The 18,468-nt window shown below is 46.0% G+C and overlaps 2 protein-coding genes across 3 annotated transcripts in view; both read right to left on the bottom strand.

The window, feature by feature from the left end:
- The window catches only part of MRTFA (myocardin related transcription factor A), a 119,478-nt gene extending 106,952 nt beyond the window's left edge, over window positions 1-12,526 (bottom strand). Inside the window, exon 1 of one of the 2 annotated variants that reach the window (XM_056797388.1) lies at window positions 12,393-12,526. Coding sequence is in view for 1 of the 2 variants with exons in the window: in XM_056797386.1 (XP_056653364.1) it covers window positions 3,161-3,206 (46 nt within the window). In the remaining variant the exon portion in view is untranslated. Of the gene's footprint in view, window positions 1-3,160; window positions 3,353-12,392 lie in introns of those variants that run through there. The other variant, XM_056797386.1, reaches the window with a different exon arrangement.
- Window positions 5,463-18,468, bottom strand: part of LOC103103617 (uncharacterized) — a 78,982-nt gene continuing 65,976 nt past the window's right edge. The window contains exon 3 of the mRNA XM_016425399.2: window positions 5,463-12,654. Within this exon, the coding sequence (XP_016280885.1) occupies window positions 12,385-12,654 (270 nt within the window). The 3' untranslated portion in view covers window positions 5,463-12,384. The remainder of the gene's footprint in view (window positions 12,655-18,468) is intronic.

An 18,468-nucleotide genomic window follows, 5' to 3' on the forward strand; every position in this document is an offset into this window, starting at 1 on the left:
GTTTATTCAAGAACTCCTTTTGTTTCCTTTGCTAAATGACAGCAGTATGTCACTGGGCAGCTGCACACACAGATGCCACACAAAAAACTGGAAAATGAGGGGATGCCCTTCCATTGGGGAATGGCTGAACACATGGTGGTATCTGTTGGTGATGGAATACTATTGTGCTCAAAGGAATGATGAACTGGAGGAGTTCCATGGAGACTGGAACAACCTCCAGGAAGCGATGCAGAGTGAGAGGAGCAGAACCAGGAGAACATTGTACACAGAGACTAATACACTGCAGTACAAGAGAACGTAATGGACTTTGCTACTGGTAGCAATGCAATGACCCAGGACAGTTCTCAGGCACTTAGGAGAAAGAATTCTCTCTATATTCAGAGGAAGAACTGTGGGAGCAGAGACACAGAAGAAAAACAACTGCTCAATCACATGGGTCGAGGGGGATATGATTGCGATCACCCTAGTGCAATTAACAATAATAGGGAAATAGGTCTTGATCAATGATACATGTAAACCCAGTGGAATTGCGCATTGGCTAAGGGAGCGGGGAGGGAAAGAACATGATTCATGTAACTATGGAAAAATATTCCAAATCAATTAATTAAATACCCCCCCCAAAGATAGCTGCCACACTCCATAGTTTTGCAGGAGTGAAAAGACCATAATTTTACATAGTTAAACAAGGTGTGCCTATGAATACTTTTGGATGAAAGGTGTGGGGTTTTCCTTGATGGACTTCCCTGACCAGCAGGGTCCCACAAGGGAAGGGGCTCCCCTTTGTGATGGGACCCGAGGAGAGGTAGGAACCGAGAACCAGGGTGGAGAATGAAAGACACCGACAAATCAGTGATTGGATAGGGCAGGCAACCCCTATGATTTTCCTTAAGGCGGAAAATGAGGATAATGGAATACAAGGTGGTTGAGGAGATTAAGATAGAGAATGCAGGCCGAGATGGTTACAGCCTCAGGGAAGGAGAAGGTCAAGAAGAGAGAGACAGAGTCATTGAGGAGCCCAGTGGAGCTCCATGGAAGGGAGAAAGGCCAAGAGGAAGTTCATGGGATTGCCTCTGAATTTATTCATGTCCTGCTTGGGCGGTACTCCCAAGGACGTAGTAACCACATCACAAAGTATAGACAATTAAGATTGGGTGGCAAGGTAGAGGGAACACCTTTGGGCGTGTAGGACATAACCGCGCTTTCCCGGGCAAGTCTCCGAACATGTTAATGGACTTGTGTTGGGCAATAGGTCTCGTGATCAGGTCAAGGTTACCTTCACAAACCTTATCGGTAAAGCCTCATGCTTGGAGACACAGTAGTAATACAGTCATCTATATTTCATAGATGTGAATATGCTTGGGATGCTACAAAAGGCACCAGAGAAGTCAGGCTGATGTTCTTCTAGTCGTCTCTGCCTCAAGCGGTCACAAGAATTTTTTTAAGAAGAGAAGGGAAAGGAAGAAATCAAGACCAAGTCTCCTGCCTCAACTTTTCATCTCCCCCCTACCAGCCAGCCAAGTTCCTTTTACTGACAATCACCTGCCCTGCGCACTGTTCTCCACTGAAACTTTGATGAAGTGGCTGGCCAAACGGGAAGCTAGTCTAGCCGAAACATCTGTCATAGAGGAAACAGACTCCTAGATTGGAGAAGGAAAGATTATGGAAGTCTTCCTAAGAGATATCTAGAAAAGACTTTCCTGTCACTTGAGGGACTACCCCAAGAGAGATACTTACATGTTCTAGAGTAAGTTCTGGAACTAAAAGTAAATCATCGCGAAAACTGTACAAGCGTACAGTATTCTGGGGCAGCTCAGTAGCACAGTGGCTAGAGCCAGGCCTAAAGTCGGGAGGTTCAATTCTAACCTCAGCCACTTACTTAACCGCGGGGTCTGGGGCAAGTGACTTGACTTTGATTACCTCATTTCTGTTGCTTTTCTGCTTTGAACTGATACTAAGACAGAAGGTAAGGGTTAAAAAAGAGTGCATTATTCCAAAGCAAAATGAACCTCTAAAAGAAACCATGTCAGTACATTTGAGCAAGATCAATTTTGTCAAAGACAGAAGTGACACATTAACACAGGGACAAGGTTGGGGAAAAGGAAAAGGCAAAACAGCCTGGAACGTGTCAAAAACCTCGTGTGGAACGGCCCTTTAAAACCAGACACTCGCCGCCTTCTTCTTTGGAGAGAAAGGAAAGGTGACAGTGAGTTTTATACTGCTTCCTTTCCCTTCTGCACAGGGATGCCTCGTGGAACCTGAGGCTTCTACTGATAAGTATCTAGCCTTCACTCTACCTAAGTGCTCCCCAAGGAGAACCAGGAGACCTCTGCTGCCAGAACCAACAACGAATCTTATTCTCCCCTCCAAGTGAAGGCCAGAGGATGGGAAGGGGTTATCGAATGCCATTTGCATGAATCTTTCAAGATATGTTCTCGGAGGAAAAAAAAGAAAATATTACACTCCATTTTAGCCCAAGTCTAAAAATAGCCCAAGAACATTCCCTTATTTTTAGAGTGCTATCTTGAAAGTTTAAAAACACTAGCAACCTAGACAAGCCAATTAGAAACAGAAGGTTTTTTAAAAGTTTACTTCTGAGGTAGGAAAAGCCTTTATTGCAAGAAAAATGGGGCATTAATAAGAAGCCTCCGGACTAGTGCTTCTTTCTGTGGCCATATACTGGAATATCTCCATAAGAAACAAAGGGCAATCAACGAAGACAATCCCCAAGACCCAGAAGGAGTCCTTTCTTAGGACTGCTCGAAGGAGCACACAAATATTACTTGGTGTTTAAGAGGCATCTATTAAGTGTTTGTTGAACCGAATAGCTGTAGATCCGAGACAGGCCCCTAAAGACAGCAATGCATAAAACACCCTCAAAGCAATCTTAAAAGTACTTGATTAGGGAAAGCAAGGAAAGCAGCTTTATGTCCACATACTTCTTCACGGAGTTGAAGCAACCACATGAGTCATCCCCGAGTCAGAATGTTCAGAATTTTTAAAACAAAGGAAAACGATCAACTGTTAATTCATAATAAAAGTAGGCTCTTTTGTGCCTTGCCCTTGCCCTGGGTCATCATCTCTCAAGCCACCCAATGAGCCTAGGCTAGAAAGCAGGACTCAGAAAACAGTTTCCAAGCAAAGGTGATGAAAAGGGGGTTACCTGAGCGCACCGCCGTCATGAGCATTTCCGGCTCCAGCAGCGTCATGACAGACACACCAGTAACAAAGTAAATGCTCAAAGGAGCGTGTCTTCAGAGGCCACTGAGACCCTTCGTTAGGGCCCCCTCACACACTTCTGCTGAGATTAGTCTGAGAACTCTCCCTGCTCAGGGTAGCTCCCAGCACAGCCAGCCCACAGGCAAGTGGAGATGGCCCACAGGAAGCTGAAAAGCACTCAAGTCAAGACTCCCAAGTGTGCTGGGAACAGAGAGCTCCTCCCCCTGCTAGCCTTCTTTGGGGGGAAGGGGGAAGACACAAACAAAAAGAAATGCGGAGGAGAGGAAGAGTTTTCCCTCCCAGGCCAGAAAGCAGGGCAAGATTTGGTACACAACTGCCCATCCTCTAGGGATCCTGCTAACGGAGGGGCTTAGGGTCATGGATGAGAGACCACCCCCCAGAGCACTCAGGGACCAGATTCCCAATCCACTAACCAGGGGAAGAAAAGAGGCATACGTCACGGCCCGCACAAACAGGAATGCTATTGGGAGCCCCTGCTTAGTTGGTGATATTTATAGAAGCCAGACCAAGAAGCTAAATATTTGCCGAGAGGATCTGGAACCATTCCCTCTTACCCATACCCATTAACGTCTGTGGCTCTTCATCTTTCTTCGGTCCTTCTTCTTTGACAGCCTACTTACCAGCATCAAAAGCACCCCGTGATCACAATTCCGCAGTCAACACCTTTTGTTTCCTTATGAAGTGGTATCTTAAATGTACACGTTACTCAAATCAAATAAAAAAGCAGATGTTTTGCTGCAATATTTGTTTACTAACACAACATGGCTTCTGAGTTGAAAACTTTAGAAGGTACAACGAGAATTGATAAAGGCAAAGAGCAACGACTCTTCTAGAAAATGTGCTAAGGAAAAATAAATTCCCTTAGTTCAGGGTCTATATGAAAACCAAATAACCACACGTTCTTTCCCCCACCCTAGTCTTGTAGAAAAAACCAACATTTATAATGATAATCCGTGCTAAAGTCTCTCAAGATTTTCTAATCCTTTGAGCATCCCAGTTCCCCACATTCCAGGCTGTGGGAAGTTTATTTTAGCTCCAGAACACACCACCATTCAATTCCTTCCGCCAGAGAGCCAATTGCAGAACAAGCATCAGAAGGCTAACCTAAGCCCAGGCTGAAATGAGCAGTGGTGACAAAGATCCTCTGACAGATGAGGGGCTCAGACCTCTCCAGAGCCCCCATTCCATGATGCAAAAAGGGGGAACGTCCTCTAGATTCCTGGGGGGAAATTCCTCAGGGAGAACAGAAGAGGTTTTTCCCTCCTCTGCCCACCCCACTCCAAGAATGTACTATTTTAGAGAAATCAGGAAAGCTCCTTTTAGAACCGTGGGAGGGAATCAACAAGATTTTCCACAGTAACATTCTCACTGCCCCTCCCCTGGTAGCCTCCTTCCCATCCCCTTCCCGGTCCTCCAGGCAATAACACCAGAGGTCATGGTGCCCCCGGAAAACACCTCCGAAGAGGGCTGACTCATCACTCCGTCCCTACACAGGACGTACGCTGTGCTACACGGCGAGTTTTCAGCTGAAGCAGACGTGCCGTCACTTCTCTGTGGACAGAGGAATGCAAATGGCAGGCCTCCACTGGAGAAAGGGATGGGCTCGGTGACCTGCTGATCGATTTTCTCTCCCCCACACTCGCAGTGTATTACTTTTATTAAAGAACACGTGCCTCACACGAACTTTCACGTTGGCAAGCTCAGGCTCCAGCACGAGGGGTTTTCCCATCCTCCTGCCTGTTCCCTTGATTCCATCCTCCCTCTCCTTGTCCAGCAAACTGCCCTGACAATTAGGCCCCTCTACTTCTGGAAACAGTGCTCTCTGCCAGTTCCTTCACTGGTACTACAGTCTCCCTATCTTTTTTTTTTTAAGCCCTCACCTTCTGTCTTGGAGTCAATAGTGGGTATTGGCTCCAAGGCAGAAGAGCGGTCAGGGCCAGGCAATGGGGGTCAAGGGACTTGCCCAGGGTCACCCAGCTGGGAAGGGTCTGAGGCCAGATTGGAACCCAGGACCTCCCGTCTCTAGGCCTGGCTCTCCATCCACTGAGCCACCCAGCTGCCCCCCTCCCTATCTTTTAAAAACCTCCTTCATGGGACAGCACAGTCCCTGAAGTTAACGTCCCCCCGCCTTTCCTTCCTTTTCTCGCCAAACCCCTAGGGTTCTGCTATCATTCACACTGCTCCCAAGCCTTGCTGCGGACTGGCGTCCGACCTCCTCACTCAGCTGCATGTGTCTCTCTTGCTTCTTCTACCATCCCTATTCTCACGGATTCGCAATCTCCCTGCCGATTGACTACTGACCCCCCGCTTCCCTAGCCTCAAGACCCCTGCTACGTCACCCTCTAGTGGCTGGGCGTGCCCCTCGATCTCTGCTGCCCTTCCCAGAGCAATGGGCTCTCTGCCGCCTAGCTTACAAGCCAGCACTCCGCCAGATTTATCCGGGAAGTCTCAGCCATCGAGCTGAATGGCTTTTTCTCAGTCTCTCTTCCAACACTGTTGATCACCTTCTCCTCTCTCTAGGCTCTCTCCTCCCGATTTCCCTTTGCTGGATCTTCACCCACATTGTGCCCACCGACTGGGGGTGTGCTGAATGAGAGGAGTTCAGAAAAGCCTGGAAAGAGTGTATGAACGGAGGCAAAGCGGAGTGAGCAGAACCAGGAGAACAGTGTATACAGCAACAGAAATCAAGCTTTAACTTAAGATACAAGGAAAGAAGGGGCTCTTCAGCAATGCTGTGGATAGAATTTTTTATCACGAGTCCCTTAGGGGGCAAGGAAGGCAGGAAGAGAACCTAAATGGTAAAATGTCAGGTGATCTCATCAGCCTCTATGGATTCAATGATCATCTTTATGCTGGTTATTCTCAGATCTACTTATTCAGGCAGGCCAAACTTCTCTGCTTCCGTCTCACATCTCAACTAGATGTCTCACAGGACATTTTAAACTCAGCTTGTCCAAAATTGAATTCATTATCTTTTCCTCCAAACCCTTTCCTCTTCCTAACTTCTCTGGAGAGCATTTCTGATCAGTTCTCAAGTCCAGCCATTTCTATATTAGCAGCATCCCTTGTATATGTGTCCTTCTCTCCTCTGATGCTGCCACTGCATCCTGACTTACTAAAAAACTGGTACTGTTTATCAATGCACTCTTACCTTCAGATTAACTAGAGCAGTGATGACGAACCTTTTAGAGACAGAGTGCCAGGCCTTGCCCCTCCCAGAGACCCCATGTCGTGGCCCCACCCCTATCCCATACAGGGGAGAGAGGAAGCGATCCCATTGGGCTGCTGAGGCAGAGGGGCGGGGGAAGTGAGGAATGAGTATAGAGAGGAGGAGGAGGGGAGTGGCCTGCTTGCTCCGCTCCCCTCCAGCTCTGCCACCTGTGAGCCACCCACCTTACCCTGTGCACTCCCATATTCTCCAGTGATCTTGAGAAGAGCCTTGTGAAGCATACAGACAGGCTACTATCACAGATATTTTAGAAATGAAAAAGCAAGTGAAAAGAAATTAAGTGACTTCCTCAAAAAGTCACAATTTGACCCTAAGTCTTGAGACTCCAACTCCAAATTGTTTCCCACATGACGACCCTAAATTTTCTTCTAAACAAGGTCAACAGAATGGATTAATGATAGTTAGGTCTAAAAGGAACACATTAAATCCTGTCTGTTCATGACAAAAAGTAAAACAGCATGGAAAGAAAACACCTGCACCATAGGTGGAATCTGCTCAGATGGTTTAGGGGCACTTGGGGCCCTTTGTCATTGGCTAGAGGACAAGAAGGGTCAAGGACAGTCTAGAGTGAGTTAGGAATTCCTAGGAAAGAAAACAACCACTACTGATGCAGTTCAGCAACTCACCTGTACCTGAATCTTGGAAAACTACCACTGACTGGCAGAATCAAGAAGCCAAGACAGATGATAAAGAAGGTGTGAACTCAGATCTACTAGGTGTTGCCCCAGGCCAGATTTCTGGACCTGGCCTCACAAAGACATGAATTCAAACCCGGCCTCAAACTATTGCTAGCTGTGTGATTCTGGGCAAGTCCCTTCATCTCCTTCCTCTGTAAAATGGGCATCACAACAGAATAGCATCAACCTCCCGGAGTTTAGTGCCTGGTACAGAACAGGAGCTAAATAAATGCGTATACCCTTCTCCTCCAAATATGTCAACATAACTAAATATGCACCTTGGAGAAGGAAATGCCAACTTCACAGGAGCAGACAGATAGAACTCATTTCCCAGTTACTTGATGGAGAAGGCAGCAAGTTTCTGCTGTTAGGTTTTTCCATTTGATGGTCACATTGTTCAACATCAGAATACGCGGGCGAGAGGCTCTGAGGATAGCAACCATCCCCAGCACTCTCTATTCCATAGAAACCCCAAAATTTTCAAGATAAAGTAGTCCTAGCAGGAGGCTGTGGAGGGAAGGAAAGGAGACTGCAGCAGAAAGAAAAAATGCCCCCAAAGCCAAAATTCTCCATTTAATCAGCAGGCTTGCGTGGTTGCTTCTGGCATCAAACTTTATCCTAGTACATGTAAAAGTGAGATCTTTTCTCTGCCTGTCCTCTGTTGTTTCACTGCTAACGAGGCCCTGGATCAACTGAAACAAACCTGAATAGCTGATTGTCATCCGTTTAGCCGGCACTCAATGTAGTTTGGGCAGGTACAGACTGAAGAGACTCAGGCTCTTCAGGCTCCACAGAGCTAAGGACTCTGTGCTAGGTGGTGAGTGTACTAAGACAATGAAACAGTCCCTGCCCTCAGAGAGCTTTCCTTCTATCTGGGGAGACAACATGGACCATTACCTAGAGAGAGAAGGGAAGTCACTGTGAACTGGGGAGGCCAAAGTCAGCAAAGGTTGGAGAAGTGAATAAAAGGAGAGGAAAGAGGATCAGAAAAAGAAAGCAATCTTTCAGCTCCCACAAGGGGCCTTTGGAGAAAGGGGAGCATTCTCTATGCAAGATATTTAAACATAACTCTTCTGTAAGTCACGGTTCAAGCAGCATTAAGAACAACGATCGTTTTCCCTTTCCCTCCAACCCAGAAACGGGAAGTTCTCAGGGTCTTCATCTCTCAAGAATCCATTCCTTCTAACCACACAGATTGGGAAACACCCCATACTCCTTACACAACCGTTCTTCTATCACTTCTAAGACAGCTCCTGAGCTTCTAAATGGAGCACTTCCACAAGATCAGTCCTTGGGCCTCTGCTTTTCTCACCTGACAACCTCAGGTCCTCACACAAAGCAAGCACTTAATAAGTGTCTCTTGAAGTGACTGTTAGCTGTAATTCTGCCCTCTCGTGTGAGCTCTACGTCTACACCTCCATCTGCCCAAAGGGCATCTGCCCCAGGGTTCAAATCAATTCAACAGAACAAACATTCATGAAGTACAAAGACATCAATATGGCACTCTGCTAGGCCCTAGCACCAAAACCAAAAAGTTCCAGCCTGTAGTGAGCTTTGAGTCTACTGGAAGGTCCCTCCATTGCCCAGCCCCTACGGCTCTTCTGCCACAGTATTGATTTTAAGATGAAAGAGAAAATGGAGTAAAAGGAGGAATGAGTAGCAAAATGAGGTTCTGAGAAAGAAGAAGAAACATCACATGTATCCAGAGCAGCTAGAAGACTAACTGACTAGAATGGAAAATGGGTGAAGGGGCTAAATATGAAAGCATAAGAAAAGTCAAGGGAAACTAGTTGCTGAGGGCCTTTAAATGCTAGGCTGAGAATTTGGTATTTTATCAAGAGAAAGCCATTGAAAAACTGTTGGTCAGAGTTATCTTTTAGAAATATCAATTTGGCTACTGAACAAAGGATGGATTACATTAAAGCCATTCCTCAATTTATTAATTCTTTGCCACCACAGAAAGAGCCATTATAAATATTTTTGTGTATATGGGTCCTTTCTCTTCTTCTTAGATCTCTTTGGGATACAGACCTAGTAGTGGTATTGCTGAGTCAAAGGGGATACACAGTTTTATAGTCCTCTGAGCATAATTCCAAATTACTCTCCAGAATTATTAGATCAATTCACAACTCTACCAATAGTGCATCAATTTTTCCACTTTTCCACACTCCCTCCAATATTTGTCATTTTCCTTTTCAATCATATTAGTTAGTCTGATAGGTATAAGGAGCTACCACCAAGTTGTTTTAATGTGCATTTCTCTAATCAATAGTGATTAAGAGCTTTTTTTTTTCAGATGATTATAGTTGATGTCCTTGACATCAATTAACTATTTGTCAATTGGGGAATGACTTGTATTCTCATAAATAAATTTAACTCTGTTCTCTATATATTTGAGAAATGAGGCTTTTATCAAAGAAACCTGATATTAAAAAAATTATTTTTCCAGTTTCCTGCTTTCCTTTTAATCTTGGCTGCATTCGTTTTGTTTGTGCAAAAACTTTTAAATTCACGATTTTCCATTTTACTTCCTGGAATCCTCTCTATCTCATTTGGTTATAAATCCTTCTCTAATCCAAAAATCTGACAGATAAAAATTTTCATGCTCCCCTAATTTGTTTATGATATCACCCTTTATATCTAAATCAGGTACCCATTTTGACCTTATCTTGGTATAAGGGGTGAGATATCGGTCTCTACGTTTTTGTCAAATTGCTTTCTAGTTTTCTCAGTGATTGTTGTCAAATAGTGAGTCTTTGTCCCCAAAGCTTGGACCTTTGGGTTTATCAAACACAGTATATTGCAATGATCATTTACTAGTGTATGCTACGTACCTAATCCATTCCACTGGTCCACTACTGCATTTCTTGGCCAGTATCACATAGTTTTCACGGTTTCCACTTTGTAAGACAGTTTGAAATCTGAGCCAGCTATGCAACATGTTTCTAAGGCCTGTCAATTTTACCTTTGTAGCATCTCCCCCACGCCACCAGCCTCTCTGAGACTGCTATCACCCAGAGACCGTCTGTTACCACCTCGCTCACTCCTAACCTACTGAAATAACCTCTGGGTGGTCTCCCCCGGCACAAACTTCTCCCCACTCCAGTCCGTCTTCTACTCGGCTGCCAACGTGAGCTTCCCAAAGGGCAGGCCGGTCCACGTTACTCCCTTAGTAAACGTCAGTGGCTCCCCGTGACCTATGAGATCAAACATGAAATTGCCGTGCTGGCTCTTAAGTCCTTCATACCCTGAGCCTGTCTTACTTTTCTGGTGCACCTTCCATGCTCTCTGTGATCCAGTGACCCTGGATTCTTTGCTGTTCCCTGACCACTACGCTCCATCTCTCAATTCTTAAATACGTTCTTTGGCCGTCCTCTAGACCGAGAATCCTCCTCGTCATCTCTGCTTCTTTTCAGTCACCTTCTGACCGAAAAGCCCTCTCACTTACAGTCAGCGTCTCCTTCCTTCTGAGATCGTCGCACATTATGAAATGGTGTGAGAACCTTTACTACACGTGCCCTGAATTTGATCCACAGGACCTGCGCACTGACTGCTTAATCCCAAGCCCATCATTTCACTCATCATCTTCCTCATCTGTGAAACTAAGGGGCTTGGAGTGGGGAGAGTCCAGCGGAGTCCTGAGGATCTGAAAACCTCCAACATCCTTTCTAGCTCTCTGGATATGCGGAGAACACGCGCCGGGGCCGCCCAAGTCTCTAAATGCTGTAAGGGAAGGTAAGATCACCAAAGATGAAATCGGGTGATTTCATGCCACAAAAGGGAAGAGTTTTCATGCCAACCATGTAAAACAGAAGCAATGATGTTTTTTCAACAGGGAAATTACTGACGGGGGTGGGGCGATGGGGAATCTCTGCATCAACTATCTCTGAAAGAGCCCGATATGTAAGATATACGGGGCACTAATACACACATACACACCTCCACTGGACAGCTCTGAGGCTAAGGAACGAACAGCTCTTAACTGTGTGAAAAGACAGCTCCAAACCAACAAGAAAAGCAGAAGTACACACTGAAGCAGCTGAGGTTATACCTCACGCCCAGCAAAGTGGCAACCAGAGATGAGAGTAAGTGACGTGACAGCGGCTCTAGGGGCTGTGAAATGATGCCACCTCGGCCAAGTCCGGGTCTAAGCATTTTAAGGCTAGGGATATCAGCCAAGGAGGCCAAAGGAAGGAACAAGAGAGTCAAAGCGACCCTTTTTGTGATGATTAAACAACAGACACGGTAAGAACGAGGAAAAGGGACGTCGGGCTAGAACTCTCACATTCAGTCTAACATATCCTTTTTCCAGCGTCAAGCTGGAGGGAAAAGATTGCATGTACACTTACTCCTCTGGTCTGCATAGGGACACTTCCATATAATTTAAAAATGAAGTCGATGCTCAGCAACTGGGAACTACCCAAAGCAGCTGGGGGACAGGAACAAAAGAGAATAGTGTGGCAGTGTTCAAGAAGATCCGAATTCTGAAGAGTAAGGCGGGCTGCAGATCGAAGGGTGTAGCACCAGGAAAACGACCTCTACACACGGCTGTGGCAAAGAGAAGGAAGGACAAGAGGGGCATGGGAATGCTAGGGGACCATAATGGCCAAGAAGAGATGAGAAAGGAAGCTAGCTTCCTCTTGGAAGGAGGGAGATGGAGGTCTACAGGTGCCCAGGGCTACTGAATACAGCTGATGATCTGCTGCTTTTCTTTCACCTTTGCCACAAGCAAAGGCTCATTGCAGAGGGGCTACATCTGGAAACAGATGTGGGGCTAAAAACAAACAGCCTCCTTAAGCCCACTTTTTTTAATCCCAATAATCCTCTACTCACTAAGTCAAAGATTCTTCATCCAGGGTCCTCAGACCACTATGAGGTCCACAGACAGATTTCAAGAGGTCCATGAGGGAAAATATTTTTTTTTCAATAACTTCTAACTGAAATTCAACATTCCCTTCAATTAAGAATTTTTTAAAAAAATATTTATACTGAGAACGAATATTCCTAGGTGTCACCACACAGTCATGGGGATCCATGACCCACAAAAAGGGTTCAGGCCCCCGGCTCAAAGGCAAAATCCCTTCTGCCTCCAAATCCTATGACCCTAAGGAGTCAGCTAAGGTCCTCGCATGTCAACTGTCGGCTCCTAGGACCTCTAAATCCCTCCCGTCTCCAAATCCGTGCTCCTGTAACAGGAAGGCTCAACTGAGCCAATTCCAGCAAGATCGCCGACCCATCTTTCTACTCACCATTCTTCCGCTCGCTGAGTGGAGGCAGGTTGGGATTCCTGCCAGGATGGAGGCTTAGGGTCAGCTCAGGCTGCAGGGAAAGTTCCTGAAACTCGTTGGCAACAGCCTCGCTCTGGGGGCTTGGTGCCGCAGCCAAGGCCACCAGGACTGGCTCGTCATCGTTGTCGCCAGCCCCTCCTCCGTCCAGCCCATTGACAGCAACGACGGAAGGGGGCAGGCACACCACACTGGAGAAATCCACTTTGGCTTTTGTGTGGGCAACCTAGAAATTAAATGAAAAACAAAGTTCAGGGGTCTGATGCTTCCCAGATCATCAGCTCAATACTCTGGCGCTCTCCGTCGAGTCACGTCAAGAAGATCCGAAGGATGCAGAAGACTTTAGAGCAAGACAAGAAGTTGGGTCCCCCACTCATCGTGAGCACGAGACCTGGCCAGAGGCTGGGAAATGGCTCTCAAGGAGGAAATGATCCATTATTTTAAACTCTAGCGATTGTGTGAAGCACATTATTTAAGAGACTTGGATCCCAAGCACCATAGTGTCAGGACAGAGGAGTCACAGGGACCGCCAAACACCTGGGTCCCCCACCAGGGTGCAGGAGCCAGAGCAATGTCACTTGTCTCTCTCCTCCCTCTCCCTCTCTGCCGCCCCCTTAATCTGTTTATTTACTTGGAAAGCCTGGATTCAAACACCTGCTTTGCCACTTCTTACCTCTATACCCCTGAGCTAAGCACTGATGCCTCCCTTTCCTCATTTATTAAAATGAGGCTGGACTATGTATCTGTTTGGTAAGAGCGTTGCTTAGAAATAAATTATTACAAGCGGGTTCGAGTAGGAGAGAACGAAGAATTTCTGGGAGCCCCCTCAGCCCCTTCTTCCTCAGCTCCTCTCTAAACAGCCCCGAGTATAAGCTGGAGGAATGGATGGGGAAATGGGCATCCTTCCCAGAAGTCTCCAGGCTGCCCAGATCCCATATCAGCAATGTCTCCTGGGAACAGAACTAAGAGGGCTCCTACTACCTGGATAAGCTAGGCTGGCAGTTATGCCCTGAAAGCCTTGCAAAGAGAGGAAGGACCACCAGACCTTGTCCGCTCTCCATCTACCTGCCCAGTGGCCGGATGCTCCAAAAGACCTGTTGTCTCCTCCAACTACCAGGTGATCTACCTGAGGGCAGGAGCTGTCTCGATCTTTTTTCCCATTGTACTCCCAGTGGCTGGAACAGAGTAACACAACGATTCACTGTAAAATATTTGGGAATTTGCTCTTCCTGTCAATTCAATCGAACATTGCGTTGGGTATTAAGAGATGCGAAGACGAGTAAGACCGAGCAGAGAAATACATGCTTGATGAGCTCGTGAAAGGGCTAAGATGAGCAGATCCCATCATGAATGATAGGGGACACGAAGCGTCCTACGCGAGGTAAAAACGCCACGGGCCGGAGGGACACGGCTGGCTCTGAGAAGTGAAGATCTGAGGAAATCCAGGAGAGGAAAACTTCCAAGAACACAGAACGGTTAAGAGTGGGAACGAAAGCTGGGCGGGCAGAACCAAGAGTGGAGGAGCAAAAGGCCCTGCTCTTTCCACAGCCCTTCCAAACGGATCTAGGAAAGCGGCAAACCAAACCCTTAAGGGGAAATACAGGAGGAAAACAAGTGTTTTCTGTGGTCCGGGTCAGCACAAGCAGACAGCCTAGAACTAGGCAGATCACGTCCTGGTGTCCGCAGGAGGCTGGAAGCAAGCAAAGGAGGGTGCTTTGGCTCAGGTCACAGGAACAGAAGAGGGATCGAGTTCCCTCTAGCCCAGGCTGCAGCAGCAGCAGAATAACCAGAGCAAGCACCCTAGATCAGAGGGCAGCCTCCACTCTTGCCCCTCTCTCAACATGACTTCCCAGATGACGGATAAGAACAGTCTACGGCTGCAGTGGGCAAAACCCAAGCCAAGAACGTGGAGCGCTCGGACCCAGGGGCAGCAATTAGGCCCGAGCTGTCCCTGAGATTTCGGGATAACGCAAGCCTCAGCACCCCCCAAAGCAGCAAGAGGACAAGCCCCGACCTTCTGTCGGAGCCTAACATCACGTATGGAAGTCAGGAAGTAGTCTGGGAGGAGGCACAAACAACAGAGGACGGCAAGGACGCTCCAGGCCCAGAGCATCTACAAGCCTGTCATGGCGTGAGGAACACAGAAAGACGGCTTCCATGAAAGTCCCGGGAGAGCCTGTAGCAGACTAGTAACTGCCTCAGGGAGAAGGACAAGTGAAAAAAGGCTAAATCACCAAGTGTCAGAAACGGCTTCTACCTGTAAGTGAAAAAACATTTCCAAGTTACAAATAAATGCTTTTATTAAATTTGTAGACATAACAAGGTCTAAATCATAAAGACCAAAAAGCTATCTGCAAGCAAAGTGTCAGAGAAAAACACAATTCAAACACACACTCAAGCAGCATTCCAGGAGGAGATGAAAACACTTGAGGAAGACATTAGAAGAGAAATGAGAGCTATGGAAGAAAGAACTGAAACAGCTTGGCACAAGAAACCAAAAACCTTGTCCAGGCAACAATATCCCTGAAAATCAATAATTTCACGAGACAACAATATTAAAACCTAGTCAAAAGTTGGGGGGGGGGGGTGAGAACAGAAGAAAAGGGAAGATCCCTCATAATAAAAACAACTGTCATGGGGGGGGGGGGGCGGTGCAGCTAAGTGACTCAGTGACTTGAGAGTCAGACCTAGAGACAGGAGGTCCTGGGTTCAAATCTGGTCTCAGACACTTCCCAGCTGTGTGACCCTGGGCAAGTCACTTCACCTCCATTGCCTAGCTCTGACCACTCTTCTACCTTGGAACCAATACACAGTATTGATTCTAAGATGGAGGGTAAGGGCTTAAATTTTTAAAAAAAGAAACTGTCATGGAAACCAGATCAAGAAGAAAAAAAAGAGTGCCATGATGAAAGGGGGGGGGGGCACCTAGATTTTATTTCAATTAGTCCTTAAAGAAAACTGCACTGTTCTGCACTGAGTCAGAGGGCAAAGTGAAAATACAAAGAATCCACCGGTCCCCATCTGAAAGTAATCCTGACATGTTTTGGCAGGAATATCACTGCCAAACTCCAAAGCATTCAGGTTAAGGGGGAAATAATGCAAGCAGTCAGAAGGAAAGAATTCAAGTATCTCTGAGTCACCATCCGAATCACACAATTTAGAAGCCGCTACTACAAAGGAATGGAGAGTTTGGAAAATGGGATTTCCGAAAGCAGAAGATATAGGTTCATAATCAATAAGAACATATCCAGCAGAGCTGAGTTTAGTCTTGCAGGAGGAAAATGAATTTCTAATAAAACAGCAACACTTCCATGAATTTTTGATGAAAAGAACAGGATGAATAGAAAATCTGAAGTCCAAACACAGAAGTCAAGAAAGACACAAAAAGGTAATCACAAAGGACCAATCATAAGGGACTAAAAAGGGAAACTGCCTCCATATCTAGGGAGATAATACATGTGTCCCCTCTAAACTGGATAGTCAGGAGTCATAAAGGGAGTCTAATTAGGCAGATGGTCTAGGAATGTTTCAGAAATCTGTGCAAACCAAAAAGGAGGGGAGGCGGCGGGGGTGGGTGACATTGGAACCTACTTTCCTCACACCAGGCATACAATTAGCTGCAGAACCAATTTTCACTCAATAGGGCAACAGAAGAGAAAGAGGTAGATGTGAAAAGGAGAGTCAAAGGACAGAAAGGGTGAGAACCTGGGATTAGGCTCTTGGGAAAGGAAAGAGAGGAGACACAAAGAAGCAAGAGCAAACTTTATCAAACTGGAGTGCTGGTGCCGCGCACTTTCCTTTTCTCGTATCATCCATCCTCCCATTCTTGGTAAAGAGAGGAAACATGTTCTGTTGGAGGCAATGATTAACTATGATTCCAGAGGACTCAGGATAAAAAATACGACCCACTCGCTGGATGAGAAGCAAAGGGCTCAGCTCTTAGACGGAGACATTTATGCATCTTTTAGACATGGCCAATGTAGAAATCCGTTTTGCTGGACTGCAAATTTGTTGCAAGGATTTCACTTTACTTTCTTTTTCAATGGAAGTAAAGGAGAAAGGGTCGATTTTTGTTTATTAAAAAAATTAAGGTTTGTTTGTTTTTTAAGAAGATGTAGACTGATTAAGATTAAGCTAAGATCAGAAGGGAAACCGTCTGGGGGGAAATATCAGCAAAACAGCAAATGACTCTGATAAAGGTTCATCATAGATAGGCAGAGAGACAGATACACATAAACAAAGAGGTCATTCAAATTTATGAGAAAAAGAACCATTCCAAGAAAACTGGTTAAAAGACCTGGACGGGCAGTTTCCTTTTTTTTTAATTTTTTTCAATCAAGAAAAGAAAGAAAAGCAAAATCCATTACAGACTGTAGTCAATCAACACAAATGCTCATAATGGCAAAGAAAAGATCCCCAAGTGCCTGCTGAGTCCATCATGTCTAGGAGACAGAGCATGCTTTAACATGAGTCTTCAGGGACTGAGGTTGGTCAGTGCACTGAAGAGCTGTCAAAGTTGTTTGTCTTTATGGCGCTGTTGTTGTCTTGGCTGTACTCACTCCGCTTTGCATCAGTTCAGATATCTCATAAGATTCCAATTCTTTCCCCTCAAAAAAAAAAGATGTTAAAAATATTTTTGTTGCAATTTTGTTCTAAACACCTCCTTGATTTGATCTCTTTGGACCACAGACCTAGTAGTGTACAGTTCAATCACTTGCTGGTAGGCAGTTTCCAAAAGAAGAAATCTAAGTGCCAGCATCCATGTTAGAAATCACTAATAATCAGAGAAATGCAAATTAAAGTAACTCTGAGGTTCCACTTCATATCCATCAGATCAGCCAAACTGACCAGAGAGAGAGAGAAAATCACGACTGTGTGAAGGGCTGGAGGAAAATAGGAACATTAACCCACTGCTGGGGCAGTTATGAATTGATCCCGGAATCATACCCAAACAAGTTACTAAATATCCTTTGACAAAGCAAAGCCACTACTAGAGCAATACCCTTTGGGGTGATCAAAGAAAAAGGAAAAACTATCCAAAATATTGATGACAGCCCTTTTCGTAGGGGCAAAGGGCTAAGTGAGGAAATGCCATCAACTGGGAAATGGCTGATCAAATTACTGAATATGAATACAATGAATGGAACATCCTGGTCCAATAAGAACTGACAAAAGGGATGGTCTCAGAAACCTGTAAAGACTTGACTGAATAGGGAAGTGAAAGGAACCAGGAGAATAAGCACCCTTCAAAGTTCCTCACCCTTCTGGACCTCTTTGGATCTGATGCCACTCATCATTCTCTTCTCTCCTGGGTCTCCTCCTCTGGCTTCTCTGAGCCTTCCTTCTCTTACCTCCTTTGATGGGTCTTTGTCATTTGGTCCCTTTATCAAGGATGTCCCCCAAGCACCTGCCCAGGAACTGCTTCTTTCTCGCTACTCTTTGAATTAGCGCTCCCGGCTCGCATGGATTCACTGATCAGATTCTTCAACCTGGCACTCTGGTCTAAAGGATCTCCCTGACTCCTCACTCTCTCGGTGCCGAGGGCCATCGCCTCGACCTTTGTAGCAGCTCTCAAACAGACCCCCTTTCTTCCACTAACACTGCTGCCACCTTGGAGCAGGCCCAAGTCACTGCCCCGGATTTTCCTAAAGGACAGAGCTGATTACGCCACCCCTTTCCCCCATTCAATCAACTCCAGTGGCTCCCTGTCCCCTGTAGAACCTAATGGAAAATCTTGCTTTGGCTTCTGAAGTCCACTAGGACTTGGCCCCTTCCTACCTTTCCAGCTTCTCGTGCCTTTTCCCCCTCCACATATACTGAGGCAGCTGGGTGGCCTAGAGACAGGAGATCCTGGGTTCAAATCTGACCTCGGACATGTCCTAATTGGATGACTCTAGGCAAGTAGCTCAACCCTCTTCTGCCTTGGAAACAATACTTCGTATTGACTCAAAGACAGATGGAAAGGGATGAAAAAAATTCTGACCCACGTAATGAATGACCAACCACAAGTCCAAACGGCTGCTGCTAGCCAGACAAAGAG

Source organism: Monodelphis domestica, chromosome 5 (assembly GCF_027887165.1).
Source record: "Monodelphis domestica isolate mMonDom1 chromosome 5, mMonDom1.pri, whole genome shotgun sequence".
NCBI classification, from domain to species: domain Eukaryota; kingdom Metazoa; phylum Chordata; class Mammalia; order Didelphimorphia; family Didelphidae; genus Monodelphis; species Monodelphis domestica.